Below are 18,423 nucleotides of genomic sequence, written 5' to 3'. Positions count from 1 at the left end.
CTGCTCAAGATGACTCCAGTCTTGGGATTAGATCAAAGCAATCATGTGAGAGCAATCATGTGAGTTAGAACAGCAAGTGCCATCCCTGTCATTCAAAGAAGCATTATAATTATTAATGCATGATATGAATCTTTCTGTAGTGGCACAGCAAGACTATTAGGAAGATACGTATGGGCGCAGGGTGTTTGAGAATGCTAATCAAAGAGGGTCTAGAAAATGTCAAACAGAAATTGACACTTCAACAGCATTAACCGTCAGTCAGTTCCTCTCGTGGATCTCACCAAGGTTACCCCGCTCTTGGCTCCAGCGGTGGGGGAGGCAGGAGGGGCCGCTCTGCTGTGCCCTGGGTGGTTATGGCAGATGATGTGGTGAGAGCAAGGGTGGTTTCGTGGGTGGAGGTTGGTTTCTTCAGCTCTCTTAGAACCCATGCAGGACCTCGGTGCTGTTGGAGGTCTGCCTGGCATAGGTCATCATTGCTCGCACCCCAACAAAGCCAGTCTGCTTTGAGAACCAAGATCAGAACAGAGCTCTTGTAAGAGTCAGTCTCAGTTTAGCCATATTTGGCGATAGGAAGAGAGCAGAATTCATTTCTTTTAACGCCAGTGAGAGGCATTAGCTGCTGGGAGTGTCTGGTTGGTAGCAGTCCTGGTAACACAAAGGTCTTTGCTCTGTGTGGAGAAATTAATATAAGCAGGATGGATGCCTGGACTTCAGACGAGTGCAAATAAACAAACACCACCTTCCATTTCTACATTTTATTTTTAATTGCCTTTCTTTAAGTGGTGATATTTGTGTATTGTTCCCATTAGAGACAATTTACGTTCCAGGCATCGCATTATCAGTCCCTTTATGTTTGCTTAGGGAAGAAAGTCTAATAGATTTCTGTTGACTTTTTTTTTTCTTCCTCCTTCTATCATTTTTAATATGGATCTTGATCACTTTATCTATGTGGATGGTGCCTGTGCTTTGGGGGCTGTGTGTGTATTTATTCCTGCTAAAGAGGAGTTCAGCATAGGGGCCCATATTCTGCCTATCTAAATCCCTTCCTGTACCCTCCAGGGAAACTCATATATATTCTAAACCCTATATATGTTTCATGTAACCAGAACTGTATCCCAGTTCCTGGTGATTCTGCAGGGTATGTTATTACTGGAGTGTTAACTCTGGTACCTGATGTTCCACTGGAGCTCAACGGAAGAAGGCACTTTTCAAACATGTCCCAGAATAACTGGTCCTGACTACCCCTCTCTTGGGGTGTCGCTAGGAGGATGTCAGGGTGACCTGCCCGTGGGTCTTTTCTGCAGTGAATTGTGGAGAATTTATCTGCCATTCTGGACACAGGAGTGGGAACTATAGGAATGGCATTGGGGAATTGTCGCATATCTCATGATTAAGCCTAAACCCACACTGCAAAGCAAACAAAGTTTCACTGTCATGGTGAAAGAGGTACCTGCACTGCACCCTGTCCCCTTGGATGGTCTCTGACTAAGAGGTTCTGTTGGGGTCCAGAAGGTGACCAAGGGAATGACCAAAGCAAGTTCTTTAAGTATCATGGAGACAATCATTAATATTGTTCATAGGGCTGGTGTCCAGATTTGGGAACCCCTAACTGAGACAGATGGGATTTATGAGTGTTTGCACCATGTAGAATAGGGGGCTGTAATTTTAGTTTGCAAAGTATATTGAGTCCTTTTGATTTACCACTGACTGATGGAGTGACCTTGAGCAAAACATGCAGTCTCCCTACACTGTGAAAGGAGAGCTAGGCAGGAATTTTTTGACAAGACATTTTTCATTTGAAAATGCCAGTTCACTGAAACTGGAACTCTTCAGGAAAAAGTATCAGTTTTGATGAATTTCTCATTTGGAATTTTTTTGGTCAAATGAAAAGTTTTGGGTTGGGTTTTTTTTCCCCCAACTGACTTTTCTTTCCAAATTAATTTTTATTTCTAATACCTACAACAGATATTTCAGAAGTTAAAAGCAACATCTTGACCCTCTCTGATATTTGTTCAGATCTCAAGATTGCAAAATTTGATTTTCTGTTGCAATCCAGAAATTTTAAAAAATCTTCATCACTTATTGCAAGATGGAAAACCCGTTTTCTCCTAATAACGTTTCGTGTTGCCATCTGCAAACAGAGAGAATGCGTCTTCTGTATCTGATCAGCAGTGGAGCCCTGCTGCCTTTGTATTGGTAAGGTGCTTTGGGATCTTCAGGCAGAAGGTGGTGTAGAAAGGCCAGCTGCAGTTGCAGTGTCCATCTGGATGCATCTTCCCCTGCTGCCTCTGAGGTGAAGTGCAATTGCTTTTTCCCCTACCCCCTCTGATCTCACCAAATTAAAGCAAGAAAAAGACTCCACCAGCAAGACCTGCTTCTGGATTTGCAGTCAGTAGCCATCTCCAATAACCATCAGGCTGTCAGCTTCCCCCTCACCTCCCCCTACCTCCCACCTCCCCCATCACTCACCAAAGGAAAAAAAGAGCTGGAGCCAGAGCTTGAAATATATCATGCAATAGTGTATCATGAATTTCTTGTGAATCACATTGGTGAAGCAGGTTTATTTATTTCTGAGACTTTAAATCAATACAAAGTAGGTCTCTTAGTTCTGAAGCTGGGATGGAGTGTGAAAAAATGAGCCCATTGTACTCTTAAAACTTTGGGGAAAGGAGATGACAGCTATATAATTCCATTTACCAGGCACTAGGGGCTTTAATGTGAAGGTGACGGGGAGCTCTTTGTGCATTTAGAGCACCATATCTTCTAAATAAAAGATCTGTAGACTTGATAGTGGAGTATAGCTCTGACTTTAATAATCTCCAAGCATTAGACCGAGCCAATATGTTCCCAAGTCAGAAGGGTCCCCCACCGAACGCTCGTAAATTAAAAGTGCGGGAACTGCACACATTCATAGATTAGAAATGCAAGAAGTGCAGTCCGTCTCCAGGCAGAGAGGAGGTGTCTGCGCTCGCACCGCCATGCGAATAGGCTAAAGACTCGGGAACAGGTCTGTTCAGGAGCACGGCTCTTGCTGGTATCCTACCTCGGCATGGTTCTCCTCTTTGGCGTTGCTGCTATTTTACCCTCTAATGACATGATATGTGTGGGGGAAAAGCTGAGTGATAGAAATGAACACTCTAAGATCTGTTGAGGCTTGACTGCACATAATAGCAGTCAGGTTTTAAGTTCCTACATTGTGTTTTCTGATGAGACGTTCGTTCTGATCGTTTCTGCCTGTTTATGAAAAATAGGCTATTTATAGTATGTGCGTGTGCCTTTTCTGCTTCAGGTTTCTGGCAGATAATATAAATGGTGGGATGGGAATTGCAATTATTGAAATTATTCGGATAAAAATCTGGCACTTATATTTGATATAAACACATGATATGCTCTGAATAATAACAGCACTTATGTTACATAATGATTCCCATTCAAGCCCTCTGCTGTCATTTTTTCAGATCTTTCATCTTTGATGAAACATATGAGCCAATCAAGTTTGCAGCCAAACCAGCTTTGCAGTGAATGTCTCAACTAACTAGCAGCTCAGTTTCTGAAAAGCAGCACAGAGAAAGCAGCTGGTCATCATGGGTTTGAGTGCTAGAAAATGATTAATATGCATATGACATGCCTATAAACCTGTTGAGGACAGCCTTTTAAAGGCTGAAAAGGCTGCTAGAGTCCTGGGTCTCCTTTGTACTTTCCAAAAGATCCTCTGGAGTAAAAAGAAATGTGGTTTCCCATTACGGTAGGGAGAGTGGCTTTTGGAGGACCAAATGAAGTAAGTGTTGACAATACTGCCCGTGTATTTTGTAAGCATGGGGTATCAAATGTTGCATTATCTGGAAAATAGTGTGTGTTTTTGCAATCACGTGCAGTTCTAGAACTAGCATTGCCTTCTGACCATTTCACTGATGTCCTCATCCTTCTCTTGAGATGGGGGTACAGAGGAGGCATTTTGTCCTGTGTACCCTGTTACATGCACTGCTTTCTGCACACTTGAAAGGTTTGTCTTCAGGAGCAAAGGAAGGGGGGACTAAGCGGCTCACCCGAATGCGACCTGGGTCCCTATTGACCGGGAGGCTGTTTGGCATCAAACACACGAGGAGTAGGTGGTGGCAGTCCTGCTTTATTGGTTATGGTTAATGCTAGTGCTTGAAGGGGCAGCAAGGGAAAGACTGCTGGTAGAAGGGAAAGCAGACCTGTTTGCTGACACGTTCCAGTGGAGGGAGGCAGCACTCACTGCACCTCACTCCAAAAGTCAGACCGGCTGCAGCTGAGTTGGAAAAAAGAAATTATATCCAAAATGCAAAGGCACTGGGATAACGTGCAGGAAAGGAGTAGTAACAGAAGTGAGGGGTCCTCACTAGTGACTTCAGAAAGGGTAAGTTTGGCATCTCTGTGTGGGGCGCGTCACTCACAGCAGCTTCCTTTGACTGGTAGCATGTCAAACTCCAGTGGACAGAAACATGGTTTCTGTGTTTCTGAGCTTTCATGGGGTGGAAAAAATTTTAATTTAAAGCAAATTTTCTGGTGCCAGAAGCTTACTGTCTGGTGCTTTGCTGTTCATGGCTGCTCTTTTTTGTCCCTTTTTGCCATCAGATTAAGACAAGATCAGAGGTCAAATATTGCCAATATTCAGGTATATATGTATTGTGTATCTCAGCTTTAAAATCCTGGAACCTGTTTCTTCCCACTCTTCTTGCTGGACCTTTCTTGATCTCTGGTCTGTGGCAGCTGACTCTGATAGCTGCATCTTTGACTGTTCCCTGGAGTGCTAATAACCTTTCTGCTAGGAAGGGCCTGCTTTGCAAACTTAACCCTTCCGTGCACGTGTTTGGTCATTAAACAGATGCCTTCTGTAAGCCTTGGGCTATTGCTACTTTCTCTTCTTAACCTCTTGCTTTATGTGACTTGGTGTACCTCCCTGGCAGACCCAGACTCTCAGGGTTTGAAGTTTACCATTTTGACAGATCCTGGTCATATCAGATACAGGGTTTAATCCTGTGCGCTTTCTTCTCCCACAAGTTTGCTTCTAGCATTACTTGTCTAACTGATTTAGCAACACGTCTAAATCCACTCTTGTCTCTGCTGACCATGTGTCTTATTGAGGAATATCTGAATTCTTTAATTGCAGAAGCATCAGTTTTGGTCTTCTCCAGCAGATGTATTCTCTTTCACCCTTGGATATTTTCTTGCAGAAACATTTATACAGCAATATGCATTGCACCATTTAAGATTGTTAATTGGAGATTGAATTACTTGTCAGCCTTTAAAAATGTAGTCCTCTGAGGTCAGAGATGAGGTGGTTAGCAGAGCTGAATGGATGAGCTATTGCATTCATTTTTTTCTCAAGCCCAATGATCATTGTCTATAAGCTGGCTAGCCCTTCAGTGCCTTTTAACCTCTGGCACCCAATTCAGTCTGCAGCTGTATGTGTGAAACAAGTTGGCAGAAACTCTGGTCGTTCCTGAGAAGACAGAAGAGCACACGTGCAGAAGCAGGTTAGGGGACCAGCACCCAGCCTAGCAGTATCCCTGGAAGACAGCCTCTTTAACCCTTTGGCTGCACGGTTTCTGCACCGGGGAGTGGAGCAGCTGGCTTTGCATTTGGACTGTGCTTAAGCCAGGGTATGATTCGGAAGCTTGCGTGTGCCCATGTTACATGTCCCTCCTGCTGCCCTCAGCACAGGTGCAAGCGCACATGTGTGGACATACATGTCATAAAAACGAAGGCAGCGAGCGCTCATTGGTACAACTTTTAAATGCAGCTTGGGACTACGTTGCTTCTGCTGACAAACACTGACAAGTAAATACAACGCTCGCTCAGTGTTACAGAGGGATTTCATTTGCACAGCCCCTCACAATGCTCTGCCACTTCACTGAAATGTCTGGAGCACTCGGGAAAAGGAACTGCATATTTATCTTGATCTCCAAAAAGGGATTTAAGGGCGAGAGCAGGCGGTATATTAGACTGTTTTCATTGCCTGTCAGCAGTGGTAAACCTGAGCTGTCTACAGTGTCTCTGGATAAGCAGCAGCAGAGGCCCATTTTGCATGTACATACGTTTGCATTAGTTCATAGATGGGGAGTTTAAATCCTCTTTATTTTTATTTTCCTCTGTGGAAAGCATTTAGCTAGGCTTGTGCCTGGTATCTGGAGGCCTGTGCTTTTCTTTTCCTTGAACCTAAATCTATGCTGATGTCTTTTCTACCATGCCTTTTCATGGCACTGATTTTGTCAGAAGAAGATGAAGGTGTTTGAGCTTAGAAGGGAGACCTAGGAACATCTCTGTGCAAAACCACAGTGCTTCCATTGACTTCTAAATTTTTAGACTAGTTGCGTAACTTCTGTGCCTCGGTTTCTTCTGTACGGAAACCTCGACTGACATCTGTCTCACGGGGAGTTTTGTGAGGATCACGTAGTGCTTGTAGAATGCTGAGTTTTGTGAAATGCCAAACCACCGGGCCTTTTCTCCTCCAAAGGAAAATAAATTTGGAGTTAGCAAATGATAGTGTTGTGCTTTACTGCATAGGCACAGTGGCTCCCTGACCCTAGCTGTGATTAACTGATGTTGTGCAGGAAGAAAGCTAATTGGTCCAGTGTATTTTTCTAACCAGATCAAAATTTTCTATTTTCATATCCCTTTAGCAGCTTCTTACTTTCAGCCCATAAGGTCAAACCCTGAGAAATGTGGAGTTCCCCTCTACTATGGGTGAGATGAGTTATGTCCTGAGCGCTTATTGTAGGATGTCAGGACAAGGATGAAGTCAGACCTAAGCATCCCTTCTGTAATGACCGGGTTGCCTTGGGCTCTGGGCTGCTCCTCTCTTGGGGTAGCCCTTCCTCCTAAAATGAGCTGCACTGGTTGTTTGGTGGGGGAGGGCAGGTTGTTTGTGTGTGTTTGAGGGTGGGTTTTTTTAAGATCTAAATGAAGCAGGTATGTAATGCCCTCTGTCTGTTAGAAAGACTCAACCCATAAAAATAACAAACGGCATGTATTTGCTAGAATGTCAAAGTTATGAGTTTATTTTGTAATGATGTGCTCCTGCCTTCATGAGGTAAACTGGCCGTGGCAGAGGTGTTATTAGTAATATGGACTCAGTGGAGCAGAAAGCCGAGTGACCGAGAGATCAGTGTATCAGTCAGTGAGAGGGCAAATGGAAAGAGACAGCAGGAGAATGAGAAAAGAGCTGCGGTGCCTGGGCTGAGATTAGAGATGGAGTTGTGCAAGAGAATTAGAAGCCCAGCAGTCAGAGTCTTATTCTTTCCAGTCTCTCTAAGGAGCTGGTGGGGCTTTGTCTTTGCTGTACCTATCTTTATGCACAGTGTTGGTTTTTTCCCCAGTTAAAGGTTTAAATGGGTCCACCCTGCGAGTCGTCTTAGTCAGAGCAATTTTGAATTAGTGAGCTGAGCTCGGGTCAGCACCCAGAAGACCTGGTCACATTGGACTTGGACAGCTCCATTGCTGCTGCTTAGGGAAGGGCAAGTTGTGTAACTGCCCCCTGCCTCAGTTTCCCCACTTGTTTCATTCCCCTTGGGGATCACTATTCATAAGATCTTACCTGCACACAGGGCTTGGGAAGGTCTTTTGTGAGTGGATTGCTCCATCCGTTGGTATTGAAGTCATCATGACTTGCTGCAGGGATGGGCTTGTATGTATCTCCTTAGCCAACACCTCCTGGTCACATCCCATCCACTGATGGTTTTTCTGGTTTTTTTTTCAAAAGGTGCTTGGACGGGAAGTTTATACCTCCAACAACCAGCTGGGCGGGATCCAGATAATGCACAACAACGGAGTGACACACAGCACTGTGTGTGATGATTTTGAAGGAGTCTACACGATTCTGCAGTGGCTTTCCTACATGCCAAAGGTAATTCCTGGCCCTGCCGGAGTGCAAGGTGCCACAACCTATTCACTTTGTTCATGCGGTTTTGTGGGGTGGAGGGCTCGCTGTATCTGTGGGGTTTTTCTGTGTTAGTGTGGTGCCTAGCAAAATGGTTTAGGCTGATGATCAAGGCTGTTAAGCATTATGGTATTGAAGTAAACAAAGTAGGTTTTGTCTTAAAGTGCTGCAGGAGCTGGTATGCGGGACAGCCTGGCACTGCATTGGGTACTTTCACATCACTCCCCTGGCATGCTGCCCTCAGTGCTCTGAGCAGCAGGATTTTATGTAAGCAGTGGATTGTCTCTTACTGAAAAGAGTCTAAAAGTTCCCCTCTGAGGCAGTAATTTGTAGGAGTTGATGTATATGTGTAAGCTGCTCTGCAGCCAAGAAGGTAGCAACAAGAACAGGCAGGTCACCTTCCTTCAGGAAAAAGTGCATAGAATGAGTCAGGTGGCCTGGTCACCTTTCAAAAATTAAATTGCAACCCCTCGCTAATGCTGGCTATGCCTGAAGTTCAAGAGCAAATGAAGTACAATGTATACCAGAAGATGCCAAAGGAGGGTTTAAAAGAGTGTATGGAGCACCTTGGGAAGTTTCTGCAGGCTCTTGCCAAGGTTCTGGGATCCCGTCAGTCGGAGGGTTGTGCAGTGTGGGGGGAAAGAGGACTCTGACTGGGTCCTTTAGAGCTGGTGTTTGGTGCAAAGCCGTGCAGGAGAATTACTTCCTTCAATATTTCTCTCTTTCCCTTAGAGTGTATACAGCCCTGTTCCTATCCTCAAAGTCAAGGATCCTATAGACAGAACCGTAGAGTTTGTTCCTACCAAGACTCCCTACGATCCTCGCTGGATGCTGGCTGGACGCCCAAATCCAAGTATGTAGATCTTTGGTGGCCAGGGTATGCACTAGTGCGTCTCGTTTCAAGACTGTTTGTCAAGGCTTTATGTCTGCAATCCAAATGTATTTCAGAGCTTATAAAGTTATTAATTCTAAACAATTTGAATATAATACACAAAAATAGCATGTAAATTCTGAGTGCTTGAGGACACATACAATTATTAGTTACTTCTATAGATTATTTTGTTTATGGTTCAGAGGAGAGTCCATATACAAAGGGTCTGTACGCTAAAGGAATCACAGTATTCCTGCAGATCTTGGAGAGTAATTGCATTGGAAACACTGCAAATCACTGAACCCCCATACATGCTTTTGGGGTTGTGCAGCCTGTGTACATACAAGCTGCAAACTGGGTGACCATTATGCCTGCTGTTATTAATGAGTTTGGGGGGCTAAAATGAGATTTGTGATAAACTAAGTTTTCTGGTTTTGGATAATATTTTTTCATCATCTCTCAAGTAATTCATCCAGCTGTCTGAGTGCAGCTAACGCTGGCTTCCAAATCGAGTGACTTCAGATTTTAATTTAGTGGAAGCGTTAAGGAAAGCAGATGATTCCCTGTGATAAGTTAAAGCAGATATCTCCTAGGTGAAAAGTTAAAGCCATTTATTAGAGGAGATATTGCCGTGATATTCTTCAAACTGACGCCCGACACGAGGCCAGAATCTAAACGATCAGCTTTGGGCTCACGATAAAGAGATAATTTTGAAATGGATGGTCACATTTTACAGTGGGGCCACAGAGGCAAGGAATGTAGAACACAGTAATTACAAGTTTGGTCTTGATAAAACACTCTCCATCCTGTTTAAGTCAGCAGAGGTTAGCTTGCTTGGATCTCCACTTTTAATTGGTTTTGGACTTGGGTGTGTAGAAGCAGAGGTGCTTGTTCAGATTAAAGCATTCCTCAGAAGCTGTGTGCCAAGGGGTAAAGCTGGGAGGGATTTTGGTTTTTTGGTTTAGGTTTTTTTGCAGAGCTTCATGAAGCCCCAGTGGAAAGCAGGTGTCCCCAGAGAGTTGTGATTTCTGTAATTGTCTGGGTGGGTAGAGTATCTCAATGCCTTGACTTTGGGATATGCAGCTTATACAGGCTGGAGGACTGCAGAAAGAGAGCTGTCTGCAAATCTTGTCACTCCCTAATCCAGCATCAGCAGTCAGCCCAAATGGAAGCTCTTCGTCGTGGCCTTACCTGTTCACTGGAGTAGGGACCAAGCTGAAATATTGGAAAACCTTCCTGCCATGGTCTTCCTGTCTGGAGAGTGGAACAGTGCCATGCCACCGCATCGTCAGCGTAGTGAGGCTTAACTCGTTCCTAGCATCTTTCATGTCTGCTTAAGAAACACCTGTGGAAAGTGGAGAAATACACAGTAAACTGCCACCCCACTTCTCGTGGGGGTAATTGTCATCCTGAGAATTTTATTTGAAGGAATATATGTGGATTGTTAGTGAAGTGATATGTTGTTGCACATGAAGGTGGAGAGGTATTGTCAATATTGGAGTTTGCGATGCAGGAGGAACCCCAAGTCTGATACTGCACTGGCTTTATAAAGGGCAGATAATACTCGTTCATAGTTAGCACGATCAGGGTAATCAAGCCTTCATACTTCAGTGTAGAAGCTGATTGTCTGCAAGGGTCAGGAAAAGTTTATTTCTCTCAGAACTGCAGAGTCATCTTGGTGATGTTCTCTTTGGGAACAGTTTGATTTCTCTCAAGCATTAGGAAGCTGCTGCCGCCTTTGGGCAAGAGAATAGGTCTGAATAGCATATGGTCTGGTCCAGGATGGTGACTCTTAAAGCACGCTTTAGTTTAGGGAGAGGTACATCATCTGGTGTCTTCTATGGAGCAATTAGACTTTTGGTATCAGAATTAAGTTTTTCTAAAAGAATGTGTGAAACATGCTCAGATGTGTTGTCTAGTTTTAAAATATCATAGAAATTTTTACATTTGGTTCCTGAATGTCTTCAGCATTCTTTCTTTAAAAGAAAGAGTAGGCAGCATCAAGAAAAAAATGTGAGATAAGTTTTAAAATAGAAATAGGCATTTTGAAAAACATCTTTAATGACTTTACTGCCTTTTGACAAATGTTTGTAGTGTCTTGAAAAAAACAGAGTTATTTATTTAAAAGCATACAAAGTCCCTTTGCTATCTGAACCCCATCGTTTAACAATAAATGATGCTTTTGCTGATAAATTACTGTCTTTATGCAGACTAGCAAATGAAATAAGACATGATGGCTGAAGGCAGACAAATGCTCAGCTGTCTAATGTTCCCTTGTATTATAATCTATTTAAAAATAAATAAATAAAAAGACAGTGCCACATTCTCCAGTTGGCATTTTTAAGCAAGTATCAGTTGCTCCTTTGATGTTCTCTCTTCTTTTTTCCCTCCCTCCTCTCTCCTCTGATATTTCCATTTTTTTCCTTTCCCTTTAGGTCAAAAAGGACAGTGGCTAAGTGGTTTCTTTGACAATGGCTCGTTCCTGGAGATCATGCAGCCCTGGGCGCAGACAGTTGTGGTTGGTAGAGCAAGGTAAATTCTAAGGGGCATTTTAGACATTTGTAGAAATCAAGTTTTCATTATGCTTTGCGTTTTTCTAGAACATCCTTTGAAAGTCGGTGGCTATAAGTAAAAATAAGTCATTACTTGAATAGGATACTTCTTTATCACACGAATGAAGCATGGTCTGATCATTTCTCCTGTTTTGCTTGGAGGTGACAGCTTTAACATGGACAAAAGCCAAAAAGAGAGATATTGTTAAAACTTATGGCAGACAATATATGCTTCCCTAGGTTCACGGTGGCACAGTGAGACCTTCCTGCAGCTCTGACTTAGTGGAAGGCACATTACGCCGTTTATTGTTTTGCATTTTATTTGACTTGCAAGAGAAGTTCAGCTAAAAGTAGAGCAAATTTCAAGAAGGTCTGTGTAGAGAAGAGCTTAGTGTTGAGGTTTGTGTGGAATAACTTGCAATGGTTTCCAAACAAGAACCTGCCACACCTGATCTTAGTTTTTCATGATGCAGAGATGTGCATGATCCAGAGACCTGTGGCACTCGCCTTCCCCCAAGGGGAGTCACTTCCCCTTACCTTGCTGCGAAGTGGCATCTGTGCAGGATTCTAAAATGTTCCCCATTGCCTCGAGATTTAGATCTCTGCCTTGAAAATATTTGCAGCCTGGGTCATTCTCGGTGTTGCAGGTTCGTGAACTCTCAGAGCTAGCAGGATGCAAAAGCCTGGAAATAGGATCCTGTATTTTGACGGAACGCAAATCAGAGCTGGGCTCAAAACCCCCTCGATCATCTCTTTTCTAGTTTCTTCTTTAGTTTTTTGGCCGCCCCAAACGGCACTGTGAGTTTCCTGATCCGACTGTGTACTTCCTCTCAGAATAAAGCCATTTTGAAAGAGTACATTTGTCTCCCCTGAGTTTCCACTACAAGTGCTTGAGCTGTCCAAATGCAGCGTGCTTATCCTTTGTCACTCCTCATTCCTCAGGCTACTGCCAGCTCCCCTCTCAAGACAGAGCTTCATACTCTTGCCTCCAGCAGACTCACAGCTCCTAATTGATGTCAGTGTTTTTGGTTAATTGTCAGCCTTTTTTTAATTTTTTTTCTTAGCAAGTGAGAGGGGAGGAAAAAAACCTGAAGTGCCTGAATGAGATCCTGGAGGCTTCAGGTGTTACACTTAATGAGATACAGTTGTGCCCGTGCATGACGGGTGTTCAGAGTGCCTTAGTTCCTAGCAGAAGTCTGCACCAAAGAAAAATCTTTTATTTACAGACCTTTCACCTCCCGTACTGTCAGTATCACAGTGCCAACAATCCAGAGCCAAATTACCTGATAATGCTTACAATCTTCTGGAAATCCTGTGGCCACCCCTGGGGTCTGACTCCATCAGCCTCCAGCCTCACCAGATTGGTGACTCCAGGACTGGCCGTAGTACCAGAATATCCCTGGTGATGCTGTGTTTGATTACCGGAGCATTCAGTGGGAGGCAGGGAGAGACACCACTGTTCCTGAAACACACAGCACAACTGTGATAGCCACCTAGGCTCCCAGCCAGTATAGCCATGAATCAATGCTGTTTCTTATCTCCATTATGTTGATAGCACACGTGGCCCCAGAATATTTGGCACTGGGAGCTCCCATTTCTCTTTTAGCCTGTTTAAAGCTGCAGCTCTACAAAGTCTCCCTAATGAGGGTCAGAGAGCCAGAGGTCGTGCTATAGAATAGCAAAGCTTATGATATTCACTAGAACTCATGTGCAACATCTCAGAGGATTGTGTCCGTTCTGGACGTCTCTAAAACAACCATCAGAAACTCTGTTAATATGTTCATGAAATTCTGTGTAATAACTGAAGGAGGCTTCCAGATACGAGGGTGTGCTCAGCAAAATGTCCCTCTGTTGCTCTTTTCTTAAGACTTTTGAGGGTCTTTGACATGTTTAGAACAGCCTTTGGACTCTCCTAGTGCAGAATGTGATACGGAGAAACATACCCATTTCCTCAGATACGATATCAGGGCAGGAGGAGGAGTCTGTGCTCCAGACAGAGCAACGCGGTAGTGTGCGGGCTGTACAAGCCCTGCTGGAGACGAACTGCTGCTGAGCCAAAGGGGCGTTCATGTGCAGGTGCAGCTCAGCTCTGCCTTCTCGGAGTTTCATGTCTCTGACCGCTGCTGGTCCCAGGGGTCTGAGTGTTATTACCCCTGAAGATCCTTTCCACTCAGAATATTGTCTGATCTTTATACGTTGTTAAGAGGAGCCAAAAATACCTGCTGACTCCACTCCTAATTGTAGCAGGTAACCTTGAGGTGTCCTGTGACCTTTTGATACACTTTCATATTTTTATCTGCCATCCGTGACACTCTAAAGTTTTATCTCACAACATCCTATAATTATTTAAAGGCTTTTAGGTTAAGCAGTATACCGTGGGGTGAGGAGGAGGGGGAAATCAATGATTTGGCAAAGCTAGAAGGTCTCTGTCCAGGCCCATGCTCAGCTTCACTTGCAGTTCCTGTCTTCTGACAAATTCCAAGTTGCTTTGGACTCTCACATACAGGTATATATAATACAAATGAAACTGACTTCTTTCAAAAGCAGTGGCATTTTGAAAAAACAAATAGGAATGTATTCTTCTGGGATTGTTACTGTAAGTGCTGCCAAAACTCATCTTTTGTATGTATGTTTGGAATATGTGTGCTGTTGGCTGTAAATTGTCTTTTATTATTCTATGGCAACTTGTCCAGGGACACACTATAAAACAAGATGTAGCATCTTCATGTGCTAGCCTGATAAAATTTATATGAAGTATAATGGAAAACAGAAGTTGTTTTGAGCTGTTTTCAAGTTCAATAAATAACTGTAATACTTGGATAAAGATGTTCTTTATTAGGTCACATGGGCCCTAATATAGAAGTTATAAGTTACCGATTTAAGACGGCTTCTGCAATTACGGGTTTCTAGGCAGACTCTTAATCATAGTGAATGGGAATATTTTCAACCCCCTAGTGCACATAGGCCTTGTCGCTTTTTCTGCCTGCAGTGCATGTCATCCAGCTTGAGGTGGTTAAGGAGAGAGTGTAGGCTCTGCTGGGACTCCCATCCTGGGAGTAAGCAGTTGTCATCGCAAGCAAGATGCCTTTTGTGTAAAGGAGCGGTTAGACGCTGTGGAAAGTGGAGCTGAGCATCCTCCCTGGTGTCTACACTCCCTGCCCATCCCTCTGTCCCTGCACCCTTCCCACCCTTGCAGTCATCCTGCAGCAGAGGGTCTGGGGAGGAGATAGACAGGCAAACCCAAACCTTTTACCCATCATTCACCCTAACTCTTGGGAAAGGGAGGTTTTGTAAGCCGTGAAGGTTTAGGGTGGCTGAGACATCAGCATTGCTTAGAGACACAGCCTGTGGATGTACTTAATCAGCTGACTGTGCTTGTGAAAGCAGGGCTTTGGAAGCCCTGGGTCTTCGTGTATATTTTTTGTGGTCAAGACCATCAGTATCAAAACCTTGTGGTGGCAGGTGAAGGGTGGTGGAGATGTAGCTATATTGTTCAAAATTGGGGCTTTGGTTTATTCTATTTAATTTTTAGTGAGGTATGTGCTACTTTTTAGAACTAGATTTTGCTTTGAGAACTGTGACTTCTACTCTGCAATTCTCCATCCATATGCCTAAACTCTTCAAAAAGGCCAAAATGCTTCTTCCGCCATTTGCTTGTATTATTTGTCTCTCTTGAGTATTTTGAAGCAAATTGGAAAAAATGTCTAGTTGTATAACAGTAGAAATACGAATTTTGATTTGTCTCGCATGTTACCAGGCTGGGAGGAATACCTGTAGGAGTAGTTGCCGTAGAAACAAGAACAGTGGAGCTCAGCATCCCTGCTGATCCTGCAAACCTGGACTCTGAGGCTAAGGTAGGTTGAACGTGTGCTTGGTCGCTTGTCTGTCCTCTACAAATGTCTCTGTGACTTGTTTTGATGGGATTTTTTCCTCCAAATATGGGACAAAAAGTATAGCCATTCCTTGGTGAGGTGCTAATGCACGGCAGTTGCTGGGAGGAGCAAATGGATACTTGTGTTGGCCATTCGTACAGCAGACACATTCCCCAGCAGTCCTGCTTCTTTTACGACTTAGGTGAGGTGCAGGGACTAGGGCCCAGGACACCTGGCAAGCAAAAATCATTTCCCTGTTCTCTTGCTGTGACCATAGCATTTCATGGTCTTCTTGCTCTGACATTTTGCTTTTCTCCTGCCTGATTTCACAGCTCTGGCCCTACATCATCTCTTCGGAGTTTTCTCCTTTGCATATCCTTTTCTCTCTCTTCTCTTTCACCTTCTTCCAGGAGTCATAGTGTCAAGCTTTCCATACCGTCTCTATACTTCTTAGCTAAATCAATGGGAACACTCCTGTTGATGTTGGTGACAAAAGGATTGTCCCAATTTTTCTGTGGGTACGCATATCCTTAAGCATTTCAAGTGCTGCATTCCTCATCGTTAATTCCACGTCACAGCTCTTGTTGCATCTATTTCTATGGTTTTATGCCAACTCTTACGTTAATGTGTTTCAAGGCTGAATAATCTTTTTTTATTCCCAACAGATAATCCAGCAGGCTGGTCAGGTGTGGCTCCCTGACTCTGCCTTTAAGACTGCGCAGGCTATCAATGATTTTAACAGAGAAGGGCTGCCTCTGATGGTCTTTGCTAACTGGAGAGGCTTCTCTGGTGGAATGAAAGGTAACCATTAATTTGGATCCCCTTTTGGTGTTGTCCTGTAGAATGGCTTGTCTTTCACTGCTCAGGGCACCGCTGCTGTTCGCCACTGTGCTGTACCCAGTGGCACTAGCTCTACTGGTTTAGCATCCTGAAGCAGTTCTCTGGGGACAGACCAGCAGTGGGAGTGTGTGGCAAGGGACAGAATTAGGTTCTGTCTTTGGGCAGCAGCTAGCTATTAGATTGGCTTAACTGTGGTGACAACTTGTACCCATAAACTTGCAAGGTGGATCTGCTTCACCCGTCTTTGATGCAGCCTGCATCCAGCCCCCCTCTTTCATGGCAAGTATGTGACCTCCCTTAGAAGTGCTAATAAGGGGATACTTTTCTAGGCCTACCAGAGTGTTTGGACATGTCAGCCCTCTGAAATCATGGCAATGCTCTTCCCGGCTCTCCTGAAAGTCAGTCATGATCATTGCACAACCAGCTAGAGGAAAGGGACACTCTATGCTGCAGTAGCTATGGTGACGAAGGGTTTCATTCCTCTCCTCCCCACGTGTGTCTTGTCTTTAATAGGCACATAGCAGGAATAACATAGAATATGCAAGGTGCAAATTTGCTATCAAGTTCTTTTCAAAATATGCAATGCAACTGTATTTTTAGATGTGCCCTCATACACAGTTATAGGAACTGGCCAGATCATAGAATCATAGAATCGTTTAGGTTGAAAAAGACCTTGAAGATCATCGAGTCAAACCGAGTCTCATCTGCAGTAAGAACAGGTAATTGGATGTTAACAGTTGTCTGGTTGCTAACAAAATTTACAGCTGCCAACCTGACCTAGTTAAACAGCAATCTCAGGGAAACCCCTTCTGCTCAGAAAGCTTTATATCCTTCTGCCTCAGCTTAAAAGTGGGGCTGGATAAGCCAACAATATTGCCTATCAAAAATGCATAGGCATATTCTGTCAACATTGTCTCATTGATGATTTTTTCCCAATGTAATGTTGTCCTACCAAGGACTGTCTCCCAGCTGACTCTTTTGGTGGTAGTTATGTTCAGAGGAAGTGAACAGTTATAAAACTGCGCAGTTAATACACCAGCAGTTACGTTTTTGCACCACATATTGCTACTTTAAATTTTGCGAAATGCCAAGGATCTGAGATTGATACTATGAAATTTAAATAAGAAAAAGATTAGGGCCTCTTACCTGCATGTGTCAGTTAACAAACACAGAAGAAAAGTTACAGATGCACTAAGGTGGTGAAAGTTCCTGCTCTGGAAAGACTCACAGGGTGATAAAGGCCGTCTTGCTCTGCTGTCTCATTAGCAGGGCAGAAAGCAATGCCATTGAGTTTGCAGATGCAAAGATGAAAGATGGCAAAATTCTTTCCTCTGGAAAATACCTGTTACCTTTCAGGATGGTTTCTACTCCATGTGCTGCTACTGCACTCCCTTTGTGACTTGCTTTCCCTACTGCACAACTTACGGGGAAGTTGTTGATGTAACTTTACCAAGCATTCGTTAAATATTATTTTGCCTTGGTATGTGGCAAGATCTGCCGGCTTTGCCAGTGCCCTTTGCTGGGTTCCTCAGAAAATGAGTTTAGCTTTGGAGTTTGGACCAGAAGCCCAAGGAGGAGAAGGCACTACAAGGATGCTAATATTTGTATTGCGTATCCCCACTTACTCCACCCCAGCTGGTAGGAGGAGGAGGAGAGAGCTGCCACAGAGGAGAGAAGAACAGAGCCATTGCAGTTTGCACCTTGGTCCGTGTATTTTCCTGCATCTTGTTTGCTGTTGGGGCCTGCATAGCAAGTGTTGGTCTCTCCTGACACACTCTGTGTTCCTTGGGGAGTTGTTCACAGTTTTGGTTTCACTGCTGGCTGGGGATTATGCAGGGAGGGAAAATAAACAATTATGCCACCCCTCAGTGCACACAAACACACTGCCAGGAGCCGACTGCACTGTGGGTAAAATGACTCCAAAATTGTGTGTAATGAGTAGGAAAAGATTAGAGACAGCTCTTGCTATGCTGAAAATTGACATTAGTGGAAGGGGGAAAAAAAAAAGAGAGAAAAAAACACCCCCTCTTTCCTCATCGGCCTAGGAGGTCTAATTCAAGCCATAAAATAAATAAATAAATAACATAAATAAAGGCATATCGCAATGGTATTGGTGGTTTTCCCAATGAGCTCTATCTGGCCAGAAGGCTATTCAGCATAATGCAAAATTAAATTATAAAAACTGGCTTGAATATTTAGATGGAGGAGCCATTTGGAAGTGGTTTATTTAGGCGAACCGGCAGTGACCCACAACGGGGAGACATCAAGCGTGAAATTTACTGGAAATTAGCACCAGGGTCTTGGACTCGGCATGAATAGTTTGATAGCATGCAAATCCCCGCAACATTAAACTGCAGCGCTGCTTGTGCTACAGGGTCACTCGCA

At 43.9% G+C, this 18,423-nt stretch overlaps 1 protein-coding gene across 3 annotated transcripts in view; it reads left to right on the top strand.

The window, feature by feature from the left end:
* Nucleotides 1-18,423, top strand: part of ACACA (acetyl-CoA carboxylase alpha) — a 131,029-nt gene that overhangs the window by 89,996 nt on the left and 22,610 nt on the right. For all 3 annotated transcript variants that reach the window (XM_010573811.1, XM_010573810.1, XM_010573812.1), the window contains 5 exons: nt 7,727-7,870; nt 8,636-8,756; nt 11,210-11,306; nt 15,084-15,180; nt 15,864-15,999. In XM_010573811.1, the coding sequence (XP_010572113.1) occupies nt 7,727-7,870; nt 8,636-8,756; nt 11,210-11,306; nt 15,084-15,180; nt 15,864-15,999 (595 nt within the window). The remainder of the gene's footprint in view (nt 1-7,726; nt 7,871-8,635; nt 8,757-11,209; nt 11,307-15,083; nt 15,181-15,863; nt 16,000-18,423) is intronic.

Source organism: Haliaeetus leucocephalus, unplaced genomic scaffold (assembly GCF_000737465.1).
Source record: "Haliaeetus leucocephalus isolate CR32 unplaced genomic scaffold, Haliaeetus_leucocephalus-4.0 Scaffold395, whole genome shotgun sequence".
Taxonomy (NCBI): domain Eukaryota; kingdom Metazoa; phylum Chordata; class Aves; order Accipitriformes; family Accipitridae; genus Haliaeetus; species Haliaeetus leucocephalus.
The sequence above is the reverse complement of the archived record's forward strand: the minus strand, read 5'-3'. Positions and strand labels throughout refer to the sequence as shown.